General features: G+C 43.6%; 1 protein-coding gene across 4 annotated transcripts in view; it reads left to right on the top strand.

The window, feature by feature from the left end:
- The window catches only part of ADGRG4 (adhesion G protein-coupled receptor G4), a 1,842,483-nt gene that overhangs the window by 1,677,813 nt on the left and 139,101 nt on the right, over positions 1-25,569 (top strand). For all 4 annotated transcript variants that reach the window (XM_078688599.1, XM_078688601.1, XM_078688598.1 and 1 more), the window contains exons 23-24: positions 10,425-10,702; positions 14,115-14,219. In XM_078688599.1, the coding sequence (XP_078544725.1) occupies positions 10,425-10,702; positions 14,115-14,219 (383 nt within the window). The remainder of the gene's footprint in view (positions 1-10,424; positions 10,703-14,114; positions 14,220-25,569) is intronic.

The following is a 25,569-nucleotide window of genomic DNA, read 5'->3' on the forward strand; positions in this document are numbered from 1 at the left end:
GCGTTTTAGTTCTGGTCAATAGAATTACCACTCCATGTGAAACATACACAGTCACAGGATGTCCCATGACTATGGACTCACTCTGTTCCAAACTTGCACAGGTAGCAGCTACTGCTTTCAGACAGCCTGGTAACCCAGCAGCTACTGGGTCCAGGGTGGCAGAGAAATAGGCCACAGGCCTTCTGGTTGTGCCATGTTCTTGAGTCAGGACTGACAATGCGCAATTATCGCGAGTGTCACAAAATAGGGCAAACTCTTTGGAATAATCTGGCATTCCCAGCGCAGGGGCTGTACACAGACAGTTTTTCAGTCTTGTGAAAGCCATTAGGCTTTCATCTTCATCGTCCCATTCTACAATGTCTGGCATTCCTCTCGTGGTCATTTTTATCAAAGGCCTGGCTAAGACTGCAAATCCCAGAATCCACTGCCTGCAGTATCCTAGTACACCCAGGAACATTCTGACGTCTTTTTGAGTATGGGGCAACTGCATCTTTTGAATTATTCTCACTCTTTCTGATGTGACTTTTCTGACACCCTTTTCTATCTGGTGTCCTAGATATTTCACTGATTTTGCACAGAACTGTAGTTTGTCAGGGGCCACTTTATGCCCTCTCTCACACAGAGGATTTAGGAGGGCAATGGTGTCAACTACACAGTCCCTATGACTTTTAGACGCCAGTAGAAGGTTGTCTATGTACTGCACTAAGACAGAGTTCCCAGGTAAGATCAAAGTCTCTAGACATTTTTTCAAGATCTGATTAAAGATAGAAGGGCTCTCTGTATACCCCTGAGGGACCCGGTTCCAGCAATACACGTGACCTTCGAAGGCAAACGAGAAAAGAAATTTGCTGTCGGGGTGCAGGGGTATCGAAAAGAATGCATGACACAAATCAATCACAGTGAACCACTCAGCATCCCAAGGAATCTGGTACAATATCACTGCTGGGTTCGGGACAATAGGGCAGCAAGGAACTACAATTTTGTTTACCTTTCTCAGGTCTTGCACTACCCTATACTTGCCACTAGGCTTCTTGATGCCCATAATCGGTGAGTTGCATGGGCTGCTCATCACTTCCTGTATGATGTTTCCTTCTAATAATTTTTGTATTTCCAGAGTGACACCTGCTTTCACTTCAGCATTCATTCGGTAGGGCTTAGTGTTAGGATATACTGCATTGTCCTTGATGGCTATCTGTATGGGGTCCACATCTTTCATTAATCCCACATCTTTTCCAGTGAAATCCCACACCTCTGGCTTTACCGCTTCCTGGAGTTCTTGGGGCAAATCCTGCAGGGTCAATCTTTTAATTTCTGAGTCAGGTCTAAGTAACAATAGTTTATAAATGCCATCTTCATCCGGGGTCTGTATTTCAACACCTTTTGGTGTGCAAAAGATGGTACAGTTCATTTTGCACAGCAAATCACGACCCAGTAGATTCACTGGACTGGTGTCACAGACGACAAACCTATGCATTTGTTTAAAATTTCCAATTGAAATCTCCATTGGTTCGGTAACAGGAGTACTAATCAATTGATTAGATACACCCACTACTTGGATATTTTCTCCCGAGAGGGGTAGGTTTGGAACGTCCACTGTTCTTACAGTAGAACGGGTAGCGCCAGTGTCCAACAGAAAGGTGACATCATTTCCGTCAACCTTTCCTTCAATGTATGGTCCAGACTGGTCTACCGGCAAGGAAGCGCCAAGTACGCACTCCTCGTCCTCCCCTCTCAGGCCCCGTCAGTACTGTTCATTACAAAGGAAGGTATCATTTAGCAGATACTGCGAAGTTGCTGTATTTCTGTTCTCACCGCTTTCCCAAACTTCTATCTCCTCACCCTCTCCCTGTTTTCCCCTGTATACCTGCTTGGGTGCTCGAGGCACCTGAACTGTTTTTACCTGGGGTTGCGTTTTTCTTGGTCTTTCTTTCTGCATCTGTGGAGTTAAATCAGGTGTTTTGGGGTTATCATCGGTCAATTGGGGACACTCGTTTCGCCAGTGTCCAATTTCGCCGCACTGATGGCAGGGAAATTTCTTCATAGCCTCTTCCCTGCTAAATTTGGGCCGGGGCTTTCCTCCACCCCCTCCCCCAGGACTTTTGTTCTCAGCATTTTTAACCATGTTACTCAATTGTTTTTCCTGCTGTTCTGCGAGCTTTACTTGAGCCCACATCACTTTTTCCTTAAGGGCCTTTTTCTTTTCTGCCATCTCGTCCTCGCAGTACTTAGCGTACCGTAGGACCTCATCCATTTTCTTTGTATGCCAACAGATTTTATTATCTTTTATCCACTGACAAATTTCAGGTCTTAAACCATTTACAAACCTGTAAATAAAGTGCGTCATGTCCTTCAAATCGATGTTATCAATACCACTGTATGTTTTAAATACCTGCAATAACCTCTCATAGAAGGAGTGCACTGTCTCGTCCCTTTCCTGTGTTGTTCTATCTATTTTTGTCCAATCAGTTTCTTTTGCGGGCACCTTTTCTTTCAAATGCTGAATTACCTGCTCATATTTTCGCATGACATCCTTTGATGGCTCCCCTGTTTCCTTATTTCTTGGGTACTCTTCAGTAGGCCAGTCTATGGCTATTTTACACTGGGTCCATAAATCTACCGGAACCACAATGTCGAAAAACCCATCCAGGTCTTTCCACAGACATTTCTGTACCTTCACGAACCTTTCCACCTGCCTGTACCAGTCTACTGGTTTCTCTCGTAATTTTGGAAAATCGTTCGTAAAGGACACAATATCCTGTCTAGACTAGGGGACATGCACATATTTCCCTCCAGGTACTTCGCGCATGGGGCATAACTGCTCAGGTTTCTCTACCTCCCTTAAAGCAAATTCAGGAGTCACTTGTCGGGAGCGAGCCTCTTCCCTCTTTTTCGCCCACCTGCTTCTCCATCTTTCCACATCTCCCCATTTCTGCAGTACCCCCAATAATTCTTTAATCTGCAACTTTTTTCCCGCCACATTCAGGTGCTCTATATCTTTGTCTGAGAAGTCTGCTCTGTACGGTTTCTGTAAGGGCTTGGATTTCGAGATATCTACCCCCATACTAGCTGCGGTTTCGGTCAGTTTTTCGTGGAGCACTCTGGTGTTCCTTGTAAAGCTTTTATATATAAACGACAATTCTTCTTCAGAATAGGTATTCAATCGATCCAACCCCACATTTCCTGCCATTAATTCTTCTATTTCTACCCTCAGCTTGTAGAGGTCTAAAGGTTTCGTTTGCGGAGTCTGTTTCTCTAATTCACGACTCCAACTCTCAATTTCATCCGGAGTTACCAGAGAGACATTCCTAGTGCCTGTTGCTGACTCTAATTTAATTTCTTTCGCATTAAAAGGGTTATGCCTCTGCTGCATTCCCTTTCCGGTCGGTTTGTTGGGCAAGTCCAAGAACGCAACTTCAGACTTGCACTCACTGGACTGATCATCTATGATTATCGGTTCCTGTCTCGGGGGTGCCATGACTGGGGTCATAACTGGAGTAATCGGATTTCCCTGACCATTTCCGTATAACGGGACCACTGGTCCAATAGTTACTGGAATAGTCAATGCCTCAGGACTGGTATTTAACTGGGAGATTTTCTGAATTATTTCTGTCCTTTGTCTAGCTAGGGCCTCTTGCTCCTTTTCCACTAGTATCCTTCTTAAAGTCGTGTCATGTAATATCTGTGGGGTCAATGGAGGAGTAAAACTCGGGGCAGTAGGATGCGTTTCACTTGGTCCCCCACCATAATTTGGTTTCGGGAATAAAGTTCCAGTGTTAAAGGACCTGCGCTCTTCCTCATATGGAGGTTGAACAAAAGGCAGTCCTGAATTCGATGGTTTCTCTTCGTTTTCATACAAGGGTCTGGGAAAGAAAACTTTTGTACGTGAATATTTTTCTTCCTGGCTTGCGGGCACTTTGGGATATATATCCCTTGTTTCCGCCGGTTCGGGTTTCTCAAAATAGGGCAATACTTGACCACCCCCTCCCAGTCCTAGGGATCTGTCTTCTTCCTTGAGGAAGTGGCGTCGGGGAGCATCTCCTACACTGGAAGGTCGGGTTCCCTCATTATAAGGTGGCGGACTTCTGGTACAGATGTCATCTATCAATTCATCATCTGATTCCCCAGGGGCCCCCCAATGCTTACACTTTTCGGTACTTTTCTCACCCGCTCCAGGGTTATGACATGCCGGCATCATGGGAAACAGACCCTCAACAATCATGCTCTGCCTCCACTGTTTCATCCTTTTATCCCTGGACTCCTGTTTCAGCCTGGGGTACCACTTGGTCAAACCCTTGTCCATTCGGGGTCTTTCTCTTTCAAAAGCCTCAATCTCCCATTCCTCTAATGCCTCATACTGCGTTAGTCTCGGTCTGGGATGCAGTTCATTCATCCGAGTTCTTAAATTAAATAAGATCCTACCATTGAAAGTACCATCTAACGGAAAAGCCAATACTCCGTCATCTTTTGTGTACTTCACCCAATTCTCCAACCACACACAGGTATTGTACCCTCGGTCAAACATCATGAATGAGGCAGGAGTATTGGGTGGTGGGACAAGAACACCTTCTCTAGATTTAATCGGTTTGTCCGTTTTAAAATAATTTTTCACCTTACTTACAAGGGACAATTTTCTCTTGGTTCCGTACATAATATCGTATCTATTAGTCTTCCACTGATCCCTTTCAAACCCTAGGTGCCTTGGATCAGGTCGAGTTCCTGTAGTCTGCGAGTGCCACATACGACTTCTACGCTAAACTTTGTTTACAAACTACCTCCAATCAGAACGCGCTTTAGAAATCCGTGCGACCAATGGGTGCGCGACTCTGAATAATCTCCGCCAATGGGTGCGCGGCCCCTTCGTGAGACAGTTCCCACGCTCTGGCGCTCACCCCTCCTTTACAATCTCAGCTCCGCTACCCGCCCGCTGCTTCTACCAATCCCAGCGCGGCACAGAGTGACGTCAGAGGCGCTTCGCGACTGACTCCCTCCCTTCACAAGGTAACGGAAACTTTCTTTCTTTTAAAGTGCTCAGTGCTTGGTTATTTTACAACAAATACACATTCGCCACAGTGCTCAAGTGTCTAGACAGAGAAAGAATTATTTTACTGCAAGTAAACTACTTCCATTTACTTTTCACTCGCTGCGGGTAGATCTCTTCCGCCTACCCTTCACTCTAGCATCGGTGAACCTGTTATTCCCCTAAACTCATCCACTTCTTTCCGGGATATATTCCGAGTTTAAGGTTTCCCAGCGGACCCCTCTGCTTTCACGCTAGCTCCGAGGAACCTGCTACTCTTCCGATGTGACCCTTATTAGGTTACGCCACTATGGGAATTTTGCCAATGAACCCCGTTACTGACATTTATTCACACATGTATTCAGAAAACCCTAGTTAGTGCTTCCCGGTTATCTAAACCTGCACCTAACTTTCCTCGAGCCTGTGACCTCAGGACAATGGATTCTATTCACCACTTGCCCTTTCAATTCCCCGGGGAGTTCGGACAACACAGAACTAAACGGTTAACAAATGCATGGATTAATACATATAACAATATAAGAACAAGAATAATAACAATACAGCAATTCATGAATTGTTTTTACAAGATATTATTCGTGCGTATTCACAAGAGATTGATCAGGTCTCTTTAGAACAGCCGCTCTTCTAGCAGCATCAATATACTAGCAGCTTCCGACTTAACTAGTCTAACTAATCCTACCTAACCTTTAGCTAGTCCCTAACCATCCTCTGGCTACCAGTAAAACTGATAGAGCGCGCGAGGCCACCCGACCAATAGTTTTCGCCGTTTCCGGCTTCAGGGCCCATATACTTTCAAATCACCATATACATCGATCAGGTGACTTCACGAGCTCTACCAATTTGTGTGTGTGTTCCCTACTATTATTTCTCAGTGCACCCGACTTACCATCCACCGATGCGGGTACCTAATGACCACAATGAATCAGGGAGCTAGCTGTAAAAGGAAAGGCAGCAAAATACAAACCCAACCAATAACATTCAAAATACTGTTTGAAATGACCACGGACAACGGGAAGTTTTAAAATGTTTATCTAAAGTTCATTTGCTTCATTCATAAGGTACATCAATATAAGGCAATCAATAACCAAGATAACGTAAATGAGGTAACTGTAAAGAAATAACGACAGAGTAATCATTGAAATACTGATATAAAATGTAACGAGAAGATACTATGCTATTCAATAATATTTAAGCATGGGCGGACTATGTAGGTATAACTACAGGAGGGCCTATAAAGAGTAACACGCTTCACTTAAGGTGAACGGGCCTTTAAACAATCTAGGCAATGAGGTTCTAGACCATATCAGAAAATGACAAACTGCAATGCAAAATATAATTTCTAACAAGTGAGAAGACATAGGAACAAACTTATGGAAAAATGCAAATGACTTTCAATAGTTGCGGAAAGACATGGAAAAATAACATATGCAATGGTAAACTTTATTGAAGCAAAAGTTAGAAATTCAGAAGGTGCAAGATTTAAGAGGTTCAGAGCAATATTTACCTAGAAAGGTGTGGAAACCAAACCCTGGCCACGGGTCAGTTAAGGACAGGAAACCCTCAAGGAAGGATACCCCTCAAAGGACAGCAGGTGCAGAATGGACACCCCGGATAGGACAGGATACCCTCGGATTAGGAATCAGGACAGGACCTCAGGACAGGACAGCAAACCCTCAGGACAGGACCGGAACCCACAGTTCGGAAGCAACGCCTGCGCTCCACCCGCTCTGCAGTTATCGATCAAGACCCCGATTGGGTCAGCGAACTCCCAGCAAAGTGCTTCGCCAGCACTTTAAGGTTCAGTAGAACCTTAGTCTATGGTCAAATTCGGACAGAGTGCTCCGCAGCACTCTGTATCTTCAGTCACCTATTGAGTACGATGGGTCAGTGACAGGTCAGCTAAACCAGACAAGTCGGACGGTTCCCTAGGTGAACCCAGGGTAGATATACAGTTTGGGGACAGTGTACCACCCCCCAATGTTGCAAAGTGTCAGAATCCCTCAATTTCGATTGGTCCTAAGGTAGGATTTGGGTAACACACCAATCACAATTCAACATTTCAAGCCTGTATTTGCATGTTTGGGCACCGCCTAGTAAGATTGGGGTTCCCATGAGAAGCTACACGGCAAGCAGCAATACAATATTACATTGTAACATATAAGGAGCCACATTCGCTGTTCTCGCAGGGCAGAGGTGACTTTCTCAGGAGCATCTCGCCCATCGCTGCCAACTGGCCATGTTCCATCAGTCAAGGTCTACTGTGCTGCCAAAGTTGCGCAGGCGCAGAAGGGACCTCCAATATGGCTCTCTTCTCACTCAGACCCCCATTCCCCGCGGTACATGAAAAGTAAGCGAAAACAAATTAATACATAATAATGTCATCATGAAAACACATCACAGGGTTTGTACTTTCTACTTATCATTATAAAATATACTTATGCGGTTTAAATGTTAGCTACATTGATACAGACACAAGAGCAGTGGCACGCGCAGTACCACATGATGAGCACAACTATGGATTACGCATGCGCATACATTTCCCTCCACTTCTGCAGACGCGTCAGGACACGTGAGTGTGGCTGACGCATGCGCAGTAACTAAAATACAAGCGGCGGCCATTTTAAAGTACACGGGTTAAATGTATTAGAAATACACGTAGGCAAGCTTCGCAAACTTTGCCTAAACAAAAATAAACGTTAGTAAAACATACGTTTGTTACCTTATTACACATAAACGAGGTTCTTGACTTCGGCAAGCCGCAAATATGCGAAGCTTTGCTTCATCAAGTCTACTTCATCCATTGGGTAACTTCCCTGTAAGCGACTGCAGTACAACTGAGTTCTGTAACAATAAATTCCTGCCGGCAATTGTTGTATAGCTTCCACATTGCCTTTTTATGGTATGTGAAGTTCCTCAAGCAAAGCTAATAGACCAGGCTTTAATTTGCCTAAATTATGCATATACTGACACACACAATGCTATTAGCATGCATTAGCACACATTAAAAGCCAGAGATAGCGGATTTTTCTAGGGGTATTTCATAAACCATAAATCAATCAATCAATCAATCAATCACTGCATTTATAGAGCGCGCTACTCACCCGTGAGGGTCTCAAGGCGCTGGGGGGTGGGGGGTGCTACTACTGCTCGAATAGCCAGGTCTTGAGGTATTTCCTGAAGGTGAGGTGGTCCTGGGTCAGTCGTAGGTGTGCAGGGAGGGAGTTCCATGTTTTGGCTGCCAGGTAGGAGAACGATCTTCCTCCGGTGGTGGTTCTGCGAATCCGTGGGACGGTGGCGAGGGCGAGGCTGGCGGAGCGGAGCTGGAGGGTGGGGGTGTAGAACGAGAGGCGGTTGTTCAGGTATTCGGGGCCCATGTTGTGGAGCACTTTGTGTGCGTGGGTGAGGAGCCTGAACGTGATCCTCTTGCTGACCGGAAGCCAGTGCATGTTTCTCAGGTGGGCGGATAAGTGGCTGTGGCGAGGGGTGCCGAGGATGAGTCGTGCGGAGGCATTCTGTATGTGTTGTAGTCGTTTCTGGAGTTTGGCGATGGTTCCTGCGTATAGGGCGTTTCCGTAGTCCAGTCGGCTGGTGACGAGGGCCTGGGTGACGGTCTGTCTGGTTTCGGTGGGGATCCACTTGAAGATTTTTCGGAGCATGCGCAGGGTTTTAAAGCAAGAGGACGAGACGACGTTGACTTGCTTGGTCATTGAGAGGGAGGAGTCCAGGATGAATCCCAGGTTGCGAACGTGGTCCGAGGGTGTTGGCGCGGAGCCCAGCGCCGTGGGCCACCAGGAGTCGTCCCAGGCGAGTGGGGATTGTCCGAGGATGAGGACTTCCGTCTTGTCTGAGTTCAGCTTCAGGTGGCTGAGCTTCATCCATTCTGCGACGTCTTTCATTCCTTCCTGGAGGTTGTTTTTGGCGGTGGCTGAGAGAGTATCAGCAAATGATAATATCAAAGCTACACCGCACACATTTTGCGAGCATTTTATCATATTGTGTAGTTGTAAAGCAAATGTTCAGTCCTTGTGGCATCTTGGAAATGAATAATCAATATTTATTGATATCTAACTCATTTTAGTGACCTCAGAAAGATGAAATGCTAAGCAGGATTACCAAGATTGCCTTTAACAAAAATCATTTGATGATGGCTATTCTTGAGTATGCATGGGTGAACATGCACATGTGGCCATCATTAAATGTTTTTACATAAGTGTAACAAACACCTTTTCAAGATGGCTGCCAGTGAACGCCTGTGGCCATCTTGAATGCTTATGTCATTCCCTTTGAAGATGGCAGACCCATTTCTTCCAAATGTGCCATCCTTCTTGGAATGAAGAAGTTATATGGAACTAGGGCAAGATAAACAAGCATTGACAAATCCATTGGCTCTATATCCAAGGCTATGCCTTTGAGCTTCACCAATGCTTCTTTTAACATTTTTATATCTGTGCGCCAGAGAAAAGAATGATGTAAAGATAATGACATATGACATTTACAAGTCGTGTCATTGTAATCTTAATAGTGAAACTCTTTCTGTCATCTACATAGATTCCGAAATTAGTAACTGACTCACAAAAGGGCATCAGCAACTTTGATCTGATGTTGCCCACTTTGCAAGACTATCTCTTTTTTCTGATGATTTTCATTATAAAAAATGCATCTGATCAATTATTGAATCCTATATCGGGTGCATATACCACAAATTAAATACTGCCTAACAATTATTAAAATTACATAAATTGTGTGAGGAGACCATTGCTTAAAAAAATGTTAACAAGTACTAGTAGTCTGGCTTGTAAATCGTCTGTAATCTGTACAGAAAGAAGAAGCAGAGAAGGCTGGCAAACCAGAGACAGAAGGACTGTGTAGAGGGTGGAAGTGAAAAGCATGACAAGAAAAGGAAAGTGGGGGAGATTGGAAGTGGTATTGAATGGATGCATGAGGGAGGAGTAGATTCAAAAAGCATAACCTCGCAAAAATAAAATGGGGTAGAGGGACGGGAATGATGGAGGTGGAAGGGGTGGAGCAAATCGTATGTAAACAAGGGTAACGGTGAAAAAGAGAGGGGAAGGTGGGAATGCTCCCTGCCTCCAAACTAAAAGGAAACAACCTTAGCAACCCTGCAGTGCATTTTACTAGAAAATGTAGTTGAAAGTGTATATCTTACCTATACGTTCTGACTATGATGATTAACATATACACGTCAGTACATATTTAGTAGTTCCTACGCGTCAGAAAAGGTTAACTCATGGAGTAGTCCAGCTCTCAGGTTTATATATGTAATTTGCATGTGTCTACAAGACCTGCTATCAGGTGGGAATTCAGACCAACATTTCCCTTTTGATGCCTCTAACCTGATTGCTTTACGTTTGTTTCCTTTTCTCAGCTGCTGGATTGAGGACCCTGTGGTGTTCTACATCTCCGTTGTCGCTTACTTCGGCATCATTTTCCTCATGAACGTGTCCATGTTCATCGTTGTCCTCCATCAAATCAATGCCATGAAGTCCAAGCAGCACAAGAGCGTGATGTCCATCCTTCGCGACCTGAAGAGTACGGCCAGCCTGACCTTTTTACTGGGGCTGACCTGGGGCTTCGCCTTCTTTGCCTGGGGACCTGTAAAGATTGTGTTTCTCTACCTCTTTGCTATTACAAATACGTTGCAAGGTAAGTGCTCCACAGTCGTAATATATCAGAGAAGGAAGAACGTTGCATTACGTGTTACAAAGACAGTATTAAGCATTCAACAAAATAACATGAGAGGCCTCAATTTCGAAACTTCTGTCAATGCTAAATGTTCTTTTCAAATACCAAAAGTCATCTAAAGAATATCATTATAGAGACTAATTCAAGCTTCCACAAGATTTGGTTTAAAGACCTTTTATATTTGTGGGCATGATGTCTGATTTCATGTTCTACCTGTGCTGTGCTCCTTAGAAAACATAGCTATGTGTATGTGAAGGTTGCAATAATGTAATTCAAATGAATTAGGACAGTGGGTAGACCTAATGCCATTTTCTAAATAATTGCTAATTTCCTTTTCTTCCTAGGCAGCTTCCATTAGCTCTCAAACTATGGCAGAACTCTCAAGTTTATAGAAACTGTGTTATCCCTGTGCACACTTTTAGCGTAATTCTTTTCAAAACATTTTTTTAACGTTCTGGTCAGCGCTGCTCCTGTTGCACGTTGTCAATCCGTGCCTTAATACAACGAAGAAGTGGAGTGAGAAAGGACCTTCTCACGAAGAGGCGCGCTCAATTACACATGGAACAAACCGTTCCCTTTCACTGTTCCAAAACTGATTGTAATTCAAGAAACTCATTCCATTTTATCGATGATTTAAGCGTTTATTTTCATCTTTCTGATAATAGGTGTGTTCATCTTATCATGTGATTAAATTCATTTCCCAATCTTCAAAATAACACCCAATGCATTTCGGGTCAAAGAAAAACAAGGACAGTGAAGCCGCCCGCTTATGGCATCTGAAGCGTTCAGGGAGACGTTTTGTCCCGTATCTTCAAACCCCTGAGGAAGGGTCTTTGTTTTTTGTTTTTTTTAAAGGTTTGAACACACCTATTATCGGAAACATGAAAATAAACGCTTAAATCATCGATAAAATGGAATGAGTTTCTTGAATTACAATCAGTTTTGGAACAGTGAAAGGGAACGGTTTGTTCCATGTGTAATTGAGCGCGCCTCTTCGTGAGAAGGTCCTTTCTCACTCCACTTCTTCGTGATCGTTGATGCCGCTTAACTAGCATTTTACGTCGTGGACTGGACCGCTTATTTCCCACCATTTTGCTCTGAGGATCCCTAGTGAAAACATTGACCAAAGAGGGCGCTGTTTGTTTCTATCTGAGTCGACACAGATTTTATTGTCTGTTTTTTTAACAATGCATTTATGTATATGTTTATTGTAATGATTTAAATAAATCAAGCAATAAAAATGACCAACTATTTACACATTGTGATAGATATGTGCTATTAAACTCATTAGCACACATTCATCATCCTCTTTGTTATTGATGTACTGATCTACTTATATATGAATATGAAAAAGGTATACATGTATGTATCGATGTAATATATTTCATTTATTTATGCTCTTTTGAATGTATTGAAATATTGTTTAATTCCTCTAGTAAGTATGAAAATGTATATCGTTACATATCCATTTTTTTGTTCGTTTTTTCCATTAATTAATCAGTATTATTTGATTTTATTATTTCATCATTTTGATTTATGTATTGCTGATTTTTTAAAGTATTAAGTATATTGAATAGTCAACACTTAAACTTAATTTCTGAATAATCATATTTATATGTTGTGATATTAGTGATCATATTAAATAGAGATCCATAAGTATGTAGTCAGATACTTATATGTTATTTATGTAATAACCTATAACAATTTTAAGCATGAATGTAAGGAGTGTATATATTTTATCCATAATAAATATATAAATGCATACATTTGTTAAGCATAAATATGAGAGTATATATACATCCATCCAAGGGGACTTCACCCCCCCAACCAGTAGTGTACCAGGAGGCACCTTTACAGAGTGGTGGACAAAAGGGGCAGGGCTTACGACCAGCTCTCAGTAGTGTGCCAGGAGGCACTTTTGCAGAGTGGTGAAGAAAGGGGGCAGATCTCTCACCAGCTCTCAGCAATTCCGCTTTGTGGGACTTACTGGAAGTAACAGGAGGGGTTCCTTGCCCCCAAGACCCTCAGCATCTACAGGGGCTTCATCCCCCAACCAGTAGTTCACCACAAGGAGTGGTGGAGAAAGGGGGCAGGGCCTCCGACAAGCTTTCCACAATCCCACGCAGCCCCACTCCCTGGACTGATTGTGGCACCGGGGATCCCCCCGGTACCGGGGCTTGGCCTTTTTATTAATAATTTTTTATAGGGAAGGGGGCCTCGTGGCCCCTCTACCGGGGCTGATTTTTGCCCCGGTGACCCCATCACAGGGGGCCCAATTATGTCTCTTCTGTGATCCAGGACACAAAGTGTCCTAAAGGACCGCAACCTCTCCATCTCACGCGGGAGCCAGTATTACTTTCACACACTGGGAGCTGATAAACATGCAGCTCCCTGTGGGTGAAAGCCATTTGTCTGTATCATTGCTTGCTTGACAGCAAGCAGGGAAACAGAAGAATGTACCGCCTCCAGCAAGCGAGAGCATTTTCACTGCTCTCACTTTCTGAACATGGAGTGTTAGCTTAGCTTCCGCCAAGCCACAGCAACCAGATACGATCTGGGGGTGTGCCCCCCTGGAAATAGCAGGAGCCATCCCTGGGGGGTGGTGGTCACTAGGACCATCTATGGCTCCAGGAGAGGGGCCACACAGCCCCCTCCTTTCATTTAGTAGGGCCTTCCCATAGGAGGTGGTGCTCACCGGTGCGAGACCAGCCGGAAAGGGGGGGGGTCCAGCGGCTCACCTCCCATTATTAATTATAATTTAGCCCCAGGGAGATGGGGACCCTGGCCCAGGGTGGTTCGAATTAATCAGCGAGGCCTCTCATTGCACATAAAATAGCCCCCAGAAGTACTTATCAAAACAATTGACCTGAAATCTGAAAATGAAAATAAAGATTAGAAAAATAAAAAATGCCCCAGGAGTTGGCGGTTCTCAGGGCGCGGGGGTCCGTGCAACCCACCATTTCTTATCAATAAGCCCTGGGGAGGTGACATCCCGGGACAAAAAGTGGGGGGCCTGTGTGCCCCCTTCCCATATTATTTCATTTATGCCCCATGCCCCCGGAGCCTTGCACACCTGGGGGCTAAATAATAAAGAAGCGCAGGGGCCACTGAACCCTGAATATTACTGTATTTTTCGACCCAACCAAAGTTGAGTGGGGCGTATTTCTTGCTTGCACTATGGCCCATGGAACCCCGGCTTTGTCCCTGGTCTTGACTAGGCAGGGCTCTGGGGAAGGGTGTGGCATGTGGCAGTGATCAAAGGCTATTTGCTATTTCAAATTATTGCAATTTGCTCATGATGTTTCTGTACCAACAATTTAGTTCACCCTTAAACTGTATTTTAATACATGCCATGTATTACCTTTTCTCTCAGGGTTCTTCATATTCCTCTTCCACTGCATGCTGAAGGAGAATGTCAGGCACCAGTGGAGGCTTCACTTGTGCATTGGGAGGTTTAGACTGGAAAACTCGTCGTCTGGTAGGTACCCCATGCTTTTCAGTGTACCCTGATGTACACTTATATGTTGTTGCTTGCTCCAGTGTCATCATAAAGGCAGCAGGAATACAATGAGTTCTGTTGTTACCTTATTGGTGGTAAGGCTATGCATAGGGACCATGGACCGGATTACAGAATGACTTTGTGCTCACAAGCCCTGCGATTGTCAAAACCATATGGTCAGCGACCACAAAATGATACTTCTTAATCTACCAAAATCCTTTTACAATTCGGAACGGCTTTCTAGAACTTTGAGTGATGTTCTGCCACTCATTCATAATTGCAGTTAGTAGGGGGTGTCAAAAGGGTGTTTTCTTCTAATTGCAAAAACATTTGAGATGTAACAATAGTGAGAAGGGCTACTTTAAAATATATTTGTCAATATTGCTATTAATAAGAGTTAGTAAATGTCATCCATTTTTTTCTAGTGTGATCGTCAAAATACTTTTTTTATAAACATTCGTGGTTACACTGCACATGAAACAACAACAAAATGTTTAGTTTAGACAGTCCATACAAATGAATTCAGGGCTGTAGCTCAAAGCGAGGAACTGAAAGATGTGTCTTACTCAGATTGCAAACTCAACTAACAAAATCTAAACAGTTATAGGAGCTCAAGTTAAGGAGCTGTATGTTGTGGACCATGCTAAAAAGGCATACATTTTCAGTGGCTTGGTGAGAACAAGAAGGCTCAGCATGTAGTTCTGTCCCTAACAAGCACACAGGCAAATTGCCCAAAGCAAAGTTAATGATACCACAAAATTCCAGATGTTGTAATATTAGATAGGCAACAAACCTATAGACTACTTGATGATTAATGCATTTCTACAGTACAGACATGAACTGGCACACACCTGACATCTTCAGATGACAACCCACCTTAACGTTACTGATCTGACTCTTGCCAAATAGTTAAGCTCATTCAACAAGTTCCTAACCATGTCTTATAACGTAGCTTATCATGTTAGCCCCTTAATTCCCTCAAATCAGTGTCACCTAACCAGTCTTAGATATGAGGGTGTGTGTGCACATCTCTTGTTACCTATTCAAATGAACTGCTTGTGGCCATCCTGCTTCCCCCTGCCACTCTTACTTCTCCAAAATACAGTGAAAAAACTCCTTCACTAATATACATGACCTCCCTCCATAAAGACCATTGACAATTCTGCAAAGTCTTGAAGTTGCATATATACCCATCTGACATGTATTGTACAAAACCCTCTCACTTTTATTGATAGATCTAGCATCTTCTCAATACAGACCCACACAAACATGTTATCCCTTTCTTCCCAACCCAAGTACTCTAAATGTTCCTCACAAGTTCTTGTACTGACCTACTTTTTACTGGAAACACACTCACCTCCCTTTTCCCCACACTGACTTTTTAAGGGTTGAGCCTGCGAGAGCATGTGCTAGCGCATGCGTCTCACATGCGAGACACTCGTGCATACAGAAAAAGGCTTGGAACCTGCGATTCGTTGGCTTGCGTGGCACTCTTCTTTGCAGCCTCTTAATTCATCATGTCAGACCTAACCTCATTTCCTTTCCTCTCTGAGGAGCAGAGACCAAGCACTGATTGATTCAACTTAATCATGTCTGTCCGCTGCTCCCGACGTGATTGAGGTACTATTTTGTTTGTTCTTTTTGTGCTCTGCAAACAGAAGGTGTGTGACTAAACATGCCCGACAATCCAAATAAAATTGCAAAGATTAATTTTCTATAGTTAACTTTCTTTTATTTTGGCAAGCTTTCTTTTGTCACTTTGCACTCATATTTTATTTTGTTTTTGATCATGGGCGCTGGTCTAAAAAAATGAGGATTATGTAATTGTAATGCAACATTGTTGTGCAATTTCTGAAAATGATGCTTTAACACATAATCGTGCAGTACACTAAATCCACCCCACTCCAATCCTCGCCAATCTCACCCCACACCTATCCGCCCACTCAATCCAATCCACCCCAGATTAAAATCCACCCCACTCTAATCTAAACCATTCACCCCAATCCAATCCACTCCATTTCACCAAACTCCAATCCTTCCCACCACACTCCAATCCAAAACAATCTGTCCCACTCTGATCCAAAACAAATGCCCCACTCCAATCCTCTGCACTCCAATCTGCCCCACTCCAACCCAAAACAATCTTCCCCACTTCAATCCAAAACAATCCACCCCACTCATAAACAATCTGTCCTACTCCAAATTCCCCAAAATCTGCCCACTCCAATCCACCCCACTTCAGTGTGCCCCACGCCAATACAAAACATTCAGCCCTACTCCAATCTTACCCACTCCAATCTGCCTCCCTCCAATCTTCCTCACTTCAATCCAAAACATTTTCCCCCACTCTAATCCGTCCCACTCTAATTTGCCTTACTCCAATCCAAAATAGTCTGCCCCACTCTAATCAGCCCCACAACAATCAAAAACAATATGCCTACTCCAATCTGCTCCACTCCAATCCAAAACAATCTGACCCAATCCAATCTGCTCACTCCAATCTGTCCCACTTCAATAAAATTCACCTCATCCCAAATCCAATCCACCCCACCCACTCCATCCCAAATCACCCTACTCCAATCCACCACAATTCGCCCCATTCCATTTAAATCCACTCCAATCTAGTCCAATCCAATCTACCCCACTCTAGTCCAATCAACCTCATCTGAATCCAATCCACCCGACTCCAATTCAATCCACCAATCAAAAAGAATCTGCCCCACTCCAATCTACCCACACTAATCTGCCCTACTGCAATTCAAAATAATTTGCGGCAGTTCAATCCAAAACAATCTACCTCACTCAAATCGACCCCACTCCAATCCAAAACAATGTGCCCTACTGCAATGTGCCCCATTCCAATCCAAAGCAATGTGACCCACTCCAATACACAACAGTGTGCCCCACGCCAGTGCAATCGACCTCACTCCAATCCAATCCAATCCACCTCACCCACTCTATCCCAAATAACCCCACTACAATCCAGCCCGCTCCAACACTACCCCACTAAAGTCCAATTAGCCTCACCCAATCCAATCCACCCCACTGCAATCCAATCCACCCCACCCCAGTTCTGTCAACCCCACTTAATCAACTCCATTCAGCCCACTACACTCCAATCCAACCCACTGCAATCCAATCCTATCCAATCCAATCCACTCCACTCACTCCAATCCACTTTCTCCAATTCACCCCTTCCAGTCCAGTCCAATCTACCCCTCCACTCCACTCTAATTTACCCCACTCCGGTTGTAATCCACCCCACTCCAATCCAATCCACCTCACCCCATTTGAGTCCACCCCACTCCAATCCACTCCACCCACTCAAATCTACCACACTCCACTCAATCTAACTCACTCTACTGCATTCCAGTCCACCCCTCCACCTCAATCCACTCCAACCCCTTTCACCCTATTCCACCCCACTCCACGTTACTCCACTCTACACCACTGCACTCTATGACACTGCACTCTACAACACTCTATGCCACTGAACCACTGAATTCTACTCCCCTCTACTGAACTCTACGACACTCTACTCCCCCTACTCCATTCTATGACACTTTACTCCAACAATTCCAGTCTATGACACTCCACTCCCCCCACTCCATTCTAAGGCACTCCTCGCCACTAACTTTTAGCCATGCTGAACACTGGTGTACAACATGGCAAAACCACACTGCCAAACCCAATAGCTCTTCATTCACACTTGCTCATATATATCACTGTGTTCTAACCTATGCTAATAACACACTAGAAATACCTTTTTATTTTTAGGCTAAAGGTCAATTTACTGATGCCTACACCTCTCTATCTTCTGCCAGGTTACCCTTCTACCTTTTCTTCTCTGTATTGAAAGGCATTTTAACACCACAATCGTACAACTAATATACTCTACAGTTCTCTATGGACAGCTTCCATAGAGCCCAAAACACTGACTGCTTTTCATGTGTGTTGCTTACCTAAATACAGCTTCATCCTGTGCTCCAACGTCTTTGGTGGTATTTTCATGTTCTGTGGCATCTGTCGCCTATTGTCCTTGATGTGCATGTCTTTCTATGGTTTCTCTGTCTCATAGTTTTGTATAGTGTTTTAGGACCCTAGTGTAATTTTACAGATTCATGCCCTTATATAGGTATAATTCACATTACGCTTATATAGGCATAAAAATCATACCCATATTTAGACATAACCCATCCAGTCCAAATACGGCATGGCTACTTCCACTAGTTCCAAAAAGCCACAACGATTTCCTGGAAAACTCGGCTTCAGCAGTCCGGGACATCCCCTTTCTTGAATATTGATTTATCCCAGAAATCATGGCGTTTTCAAAGAACTGCCGTTCTTTGGTGATGTTATTATGTCCGACCTTACGTCAATCCAGGCACCTTCAAGGTATAAATATGCCTACACTTGCCCTAGCAAACACATGGTGGTTTGGAGCAGTGGACTATCTACTTGCTCGACGCATCTCGCCACAGCAAGTACCGAAGGAAGCCGACCCTCCAGCTGATGCACTGACAGAGAGGCTGCCTTTCTATCGCTGAGAATCCAGCTCCAGTTTTTCCAAGCTCCCCTTGCGGGGTGTTGGGAAATCGAGTCCGGAGACAGAGATACCAGACCTCCTTCATTCTAAACCAAGGTACGGAGCTGATTAGACCCTAAGAGAAATCTTGGATAGATTTTTGGCAAAGAAACTAAACACATACTTACTTCTTCCCTCGTACTAGACTAAGGTTAGGTACATCAGGGTAGGCGTATTTTAGAAACAGCAGTTGAGTACTTTTAGTCTTTGTTATGTATGTATGTATTTTATGGAAACCATACCATTCTTTTACAGTATTATTTCATAATACTCTTCGTGCTGTACGCATTATACTTTACAGCCAGTATTACGATTGTAGCAGTTTGTTTCTTCTGTATGAGAAAGAAGACTGTTCAATAAATACTTTTATTGAAAACACGCGTCTCTCTATTTCTCTGCACCTCTGGTGAAACGAAGCATGCACGATTGACTGAGTAAAATATCCATCTATTGTTTCCACAACTCTGAAGATCCGTTTTGTTCTTGGGGAAACAAAGTTGTCATGTTTATGCGGTTGTCAGAAACGAACCCCTTCTTGTGTGTTCGAGAACGTTTCTAGTGACCTCTGAACTAGCTGGCACTCACAATTAAGTCTAATATATTCGATAGAGACCTAGTCGACTTAAGTCCTACATCACATCTATAGGATATATTATTCCAATATGCAGAGCCTATTGGGAAATATAGGAACTACACTACAATAGACTTGGTTCATGCTTGTTTTTAATTAAGATTATATGTTTAGGTCAGTAATATCGACCTGCACATATATTGACTCCAGAATATCACCTACCTACATATGATCAATGTGAGCATAAATAGGGAGGAAAACATTTACTAATTTTAACTCCAATACTATCTACCTTGACAATGGTTTCGTGGTCGGTTTTGTGAAGTAAATATAAGTGCAGGTCAATATTATAATAAATATTTTGCCCAAACACATGCATGGGCTGCCTCATCTATATGATACTCAGTTACTACTCACTGCCTAATTCTGAACTCTGTTAAAACAAAACAATTCACTCCCCCCACTGCACAAAAAACAATTACATCATCTCCTATGAAGGTCCATTGGGTTGCAAATCCTCTGCGAATATAACCCACCATTCACTAAAAGGAAGCTAACTCACAGTGGGCAGCTAGGGGGGAAGGGGAAGAGAAAGAGAGAGAGCACAGCTACTCCAGTCTCTCTCCAGGTATCGGTTAAGGGTGCAACGGTAGTAGGAGACCTTTTTTTTGCAGTGGATGGCATTAAAAAGAGTAGTTTGTACTAGATAGATGCCTGTACTTTAAATCACAGATGCTAATCAATAATGAATGCCCCATAATATGAGGAAATCCCAGTAGCAGCACATTCTCCAAATTGGTGATACTCGTACCAGTACTACCGCCAATGAAGCTGTTATGCTTGCCGCAACAACACGGCCCAATCAACGGGGACAAGAGCCAGTAGAAGGTGGAAGCAGAGACGGAAAAGTACAGCAAAACATTCAACTCAAATATAGGGAACATGGAACAAGGGGACCATCACAAGGAAAAGAATCAAATGTGTAGGAGCAAAAGGTAGAGTGGCAAATTTAAGTGGTAGTTGAAACCCGCAGTAAAGCACACATTTACCAGGCAGTGAGCAATTGAATTACACACCTTCCTATACAGATGGACCAGTGCTGACCCATGTGCAGGAGCCCAATTGATAGGAAAATCTTCCTGAGGTGCTAAAAAACTGGATTTCTAACCTATCAATCTATCCACCCTTTTTCTTTTGTCCATAATCTCCAACCTCTTTATCTGTGTCATAATATCTGACCCATCATATTCCTCACATTCCTGGCACCTCCGTCCTTTATAATCGGTAGCTTTGGGGACATCAATTAAACTAATGTCAAATGGGGATCACCAGGGAATTGTTGCTGTGACCCTTATGCAATCCAGTGCGACACCCGGCCACTTTGCTTGAAAGCCCCTGTTTCCGATATTTGTCAGTACAGGTGTTGTTTGGGTTAGATTTGGCTTAATCAATATTCAAATAATATTATGCTGATTTGTAGTGAGTATCTCTAACCTACAGCCTTATCATGGACAGGGCACAATTTCCCTGTTTGTTTCACGGCACACCTTAAAACAGGTGTTCCATACACAAACAGTGAAAGTGCTCCCTATCACATTGAATGTGCTGCCCCAGGGCAGCTGGGAACTCGTGCTGCCCTCGGGCAGTGCATTCAAGTGAAATAAAATCAGCTTTGAAGCAGCTGCTCCGTGTTTCACTGTACAGGCGGCAAGCCATCCGCACTTTTAAGAGGAATTAGAGATCCCCTTGCAGGCGGGTGCAGTGAATAACTAAACCCACCTGCAAGGGGGTCCCTGGGTCCCCTGCTCCAAAGGGCTGCTATCAGGGTGTGCTCTGTGAGTGCGCCACCGTCTAGATGGCGTACTGACATTGCTCCTCAAGACAGCTTCATTACCTCTGCGCCCATGTATATAATATGGCGCAGGTGCAGAAGCAAAGGGATTCCCTCATTTGCAAGAGGCCACGCCCACACGCAAATGAGGGAACACCCTCTTGTGAAAGTACTGGCCTTGTGTGTGCATCAGCACTCTCAGTATTCCAGAAGGTGCCACACAAGCGTCTGTGGCCCCTTCTGTAAAACCAAAATACCCCAGAGAGCCCAATGCGGGCACTAACGCCCGTCGCGCCCCCGGGACACTTCCATAATATGGCCCCTGATGTTCCATGTGAGTGTTAACGTGACCGCTGTCATTCTCTCAGACTCAACATTTACACCGATTGCGGTAATGGGAGAATAATGAATGGGGTATAAAGTGGGGAGAGAAAGAAATTAACAGATTACCGAGATAGTCTGTAAATTTGCTTTAATTTCTTGACATTCTGCAATACGAATAATTCTCAGCTGACTGTTTCTTGTGAAGAGAATAGAAAGTTGTCTGCCTTTCCTAATTGCAAATCCAAATAACTGATCGAGGAGGGATAAATAGATGTGGAAATTCCTCAAAATAATGTTCAATAAATGCAACTACTTTAGTCCCAAATAGGCCAACAAGACTCATATTGCAATGTTAGATTCAGTTCCAAAAATAGCACATCAGTAAGCAGACTTTCGCCTCATGACACTACATATGCAGAGCATACAGTGGCAGGAAAGGGGAAAATGAAACTAGTTCTTTACACAGACTGAATTAATCAAGGATACATGTTGTTCAACCAAACATGGTATCTATTCGTGAAAAGAATATTTGGTGCAACTGTGAGAAAATGCAGCACTAAAATGCAGCGACCTGACGCATCCGAAATAAGAAATCCAGGAACTTTCTGTAACAAGAAAATACGGACTGTGACAAATTTGCATTGGGAGCGAGGATACTTTCCATACGGTTTCATTAACACGCACACCAGCGGTTCTTAACTTTGGGTCTATGGACTGCTGGGGGTGCACAACAACTACTCAGGAGGTCAGTGACTGCATTTTAGCCGATTAAGTATATACACATACATAGGAGAATTGAGCATTTTAAAATACTCTAAATGGGTAAACAACCTTTACAACACAACTTTTACATCGCAGAGCCTTTACAACGCAACCATTACAACGCAAACTATTACAACGCATTGATCTGGGGGGCGCTCTAGGATAGGGAATAGGTTAATTTACTATCCAATAACCTTCCCTAGTGTCCACGGGGACTGGAGTTGGAATAGTAAATTAAACTATTCACTATCCAGCACCCCAAAGCACTATGTGTTGTAATGGACTGCGTTGTAATACTTGCGTTGTAAAGGCATGCGATGTAAAAGCATGCGTTGTAATGTCATACATCCCTCTAAATGTGACGGAATTTGAAACTGAAGGCTACAAATCCAGTTGGTATCCTTATCTTGAATCCTGGGAGGAAGGCAAGCAAAGCAAATATATATTTGTATAATTTGTGTCCTCAATTGAATCCTGTGGCTAACGGGGAAGCCACAGGATTCCCCATCTAATTGTTAAAGAGATTTTTTCAGGTGGCCACTGAATTGTCTGTGGTTAATGACATGATCATGCGTCATGATTTCTTCATCCCGCCGGACAGCTTAAGTAAGGACAAAATAATGGCTGCACACCGTGGGCACTTGTTGCTCACCACGATGTGCAAACTTCTCAAACAGTGCTATTGGTGGCCTTTCTTAGAATTGTAAACCAAGTACCTGGTTGATACGTGTGTTTATCCTGTTCCGTTCCCTGAAAGATCGTGAGATAAAGTTGGGATGGATTTCTCTGGGCCATAGAAGGTCCTACCTAGCAACATCAATTACTTGATATTGTAATAGATTATCACTCCACATGGTTATATCATATGTTTTGTGATGCCCCTAGTATCGGGAATGCCATTCACTTTTTGGAACAAGTGTTTGCTATTGAAGGTTCCGCTCAGTGTGTTAGTTACAGACAATGGTTCGCACAAAATGCGCACATTTCTTGATGTTAATGATGTACAGCATTCTAAGGTAGCTTTATATTGCCAGTTTTCAAATGGTTTAGTTGGAAGGGTGAATAGAATAGTGAAAGAAGGGATTCAGACAGCACTTTCCTCCGGACAGGATGTGCAGGAGTTTGTTAGCACTGAAATCTGGAATGAAAACATTGCACAACACAGAACCACTGGTGCTCCTCCATTTACACTATTGAGAGGGAGTAATGTGTTTGTGAATGGTTGAAGTGCAGGAACACATGGAAAGATGTTGGGCTTAAGAATGTCGCTGTGGATTCCCATGTGTTGCAGAAGAAGAGTGCCATGAAGCAGAGATTTGATGCTGGTAAGCGTTTCAAAAGCATGGACCTTCAAGTTGGTGACTGGGTGTTAATAAGAAATCCCAAGAGAGTGCTGAAGGGTTTGTCGAACTTCACCTCTCCCATACAGGTCATGAAAGTGAGCAAGGGGTCAGCTTTTCTTGGTGATAAGGGATGGTGGAACAAGAAGAGTCTTGTTCACCTTTGTGAGGTACTGGCGCTCTGCTTCAGGAAACATTCCCAGGTAGAGTTGGGCCAATGTGATTGGTCTTACTGGTTGCACGAATCACTTGAGGGGTCTTCTACTTCTCTAGGTGAGTCATCTTCAGAGCTGAGCAGGAGATGTCCTGTAGGTGTTAATGAGCAGGATGTTATTAACACCACGGCTACAAGAGAAGTGGGGTGTTGCCAAAGACAGATGCAATGCAGTTGTAATGGGTGTGTATTGTTTTAATCTTTGTTATGTTTTGCCATGGCTACAGGAGAAGTGGGATATCGTCAAAGAAAGCCACCTCACAGATTAAATGTCGATGCATTTTTCTATATGTTGCAGATTTAATGCGTATATATTGTTCTATACTTCATTTTGAGTTCCACATTCCAGAGTGGAATGGTGTCTACGTGGTTGACTGCAACGTTACTCAGTTGCTGAATGTACGTCGCAGATGCCGAACACTCCTGGTTGTGGGTGTTTATGTATCATTAATAAAATTTGTTAAACTACACCGCTGTCTCAGTGAACTTCTTCTTACGGCCCCTGACATTGATTAAACCAACAAGACATGTGGAAAAGGAGTAAACCAAGAAGCGGGGAAGTGAGAGTGAAAGAGAGTTGGGGTGGTTCCCCCAGTTAGAGAGATTACAAATGTTCAGGAAGAACGATTTGAGAAAATAAATCCAACAGCCTTTTAAAATAAATACAGTTAAAGCAGAATGTTTGATTGATTGATTAATTCAGAAAAGACGCTGTGCTATGGGATTTCCTTTTAGCTCCAGCCATTTTTAAATCACACACTGAATACAAAATTCCACCTAAAACTCTACATCAGCCCTACGTTCTAAGTGAACTCTAAAGATGTAACCAATCACCAACCAACATCCAGCAGTGCTTGCAATGATAAATATACAAACACTGAACAATCCTTCGGTAGTACTACCCTATGAACATAGAACCTACCTTAAGTAACGCAGCACCTACCCCCAAAGTATACTCATTTCAGGAAAGAGCCCAGAAACATCTTAGGAATTAACATTTGATCGAAACTGGAATTCACAAGTAATGGCAAAGCTACTGGGTCTGGGTCTACTGTGCTTTGGGAAACAGAGTAAAAACATGAATACATCGAATGCTGGAGTACCTACAGTATAGATTGATGTTCTTTTCTCTGGCATTCTCAGCCACAAAAAGAAAATGAATGACATGCCACCGGGAATAAGGAGCAGGAGAATGAAGAGCAGGATAAAGGGGAAAGAGGGATGGATGAAAGAGAGGAAGCTCGTGATGGACTAACAAGGAGTGACACAGAGGGGAAAGGAGCACGGGGCCACAGAGGAAGGATGAGAGGTAGTGTAGCATCCTGCTACCAATAACCACAGACACAGTTATTTATGATACTGGAGCTTTATTCTAGTGCAACCTGCTTCTCCCCTGTCCCTACTCTATCTGCCTCTTCCCTTGTCCGTCCCCTCCTCTTCCTGTCCACCCCTGGGCTCCACCCACAACCACTAGCCTGCTAACTTCATAACATCTCCCCCTTTTGTAACAAAACAAACAAACACACTGACTTCTCAGTCCATTTCTTCAATAAGTCTTTTGGGTGGACGTGTGTCGCGATGAGGTCGCGGCGACCTGGCTCTCGGACTAGTATTGTTCGGTGTCTCATTGGCCGGACCAGTGTTCTCGCGACCAGCTGAATGTGGTTCTTCTGAACTGGGAGTGTCCATATCACTCACCACG

This window comes from Lissotriton helveticus, chromosome 4_1 (genome assembly GCF_964261635.1).
Source record: "Lissotriton helveticus chromosome 4_1, aLisHel1.1, whole genome shotgun sequence".
NCBI classification, from domain to species: domain Eukaryota; kingdom Metazoa; phylum Chordata; class Amphibia; order Caudata; family Salamandridae; genus Lissotriton; species Lissotriton helveticus.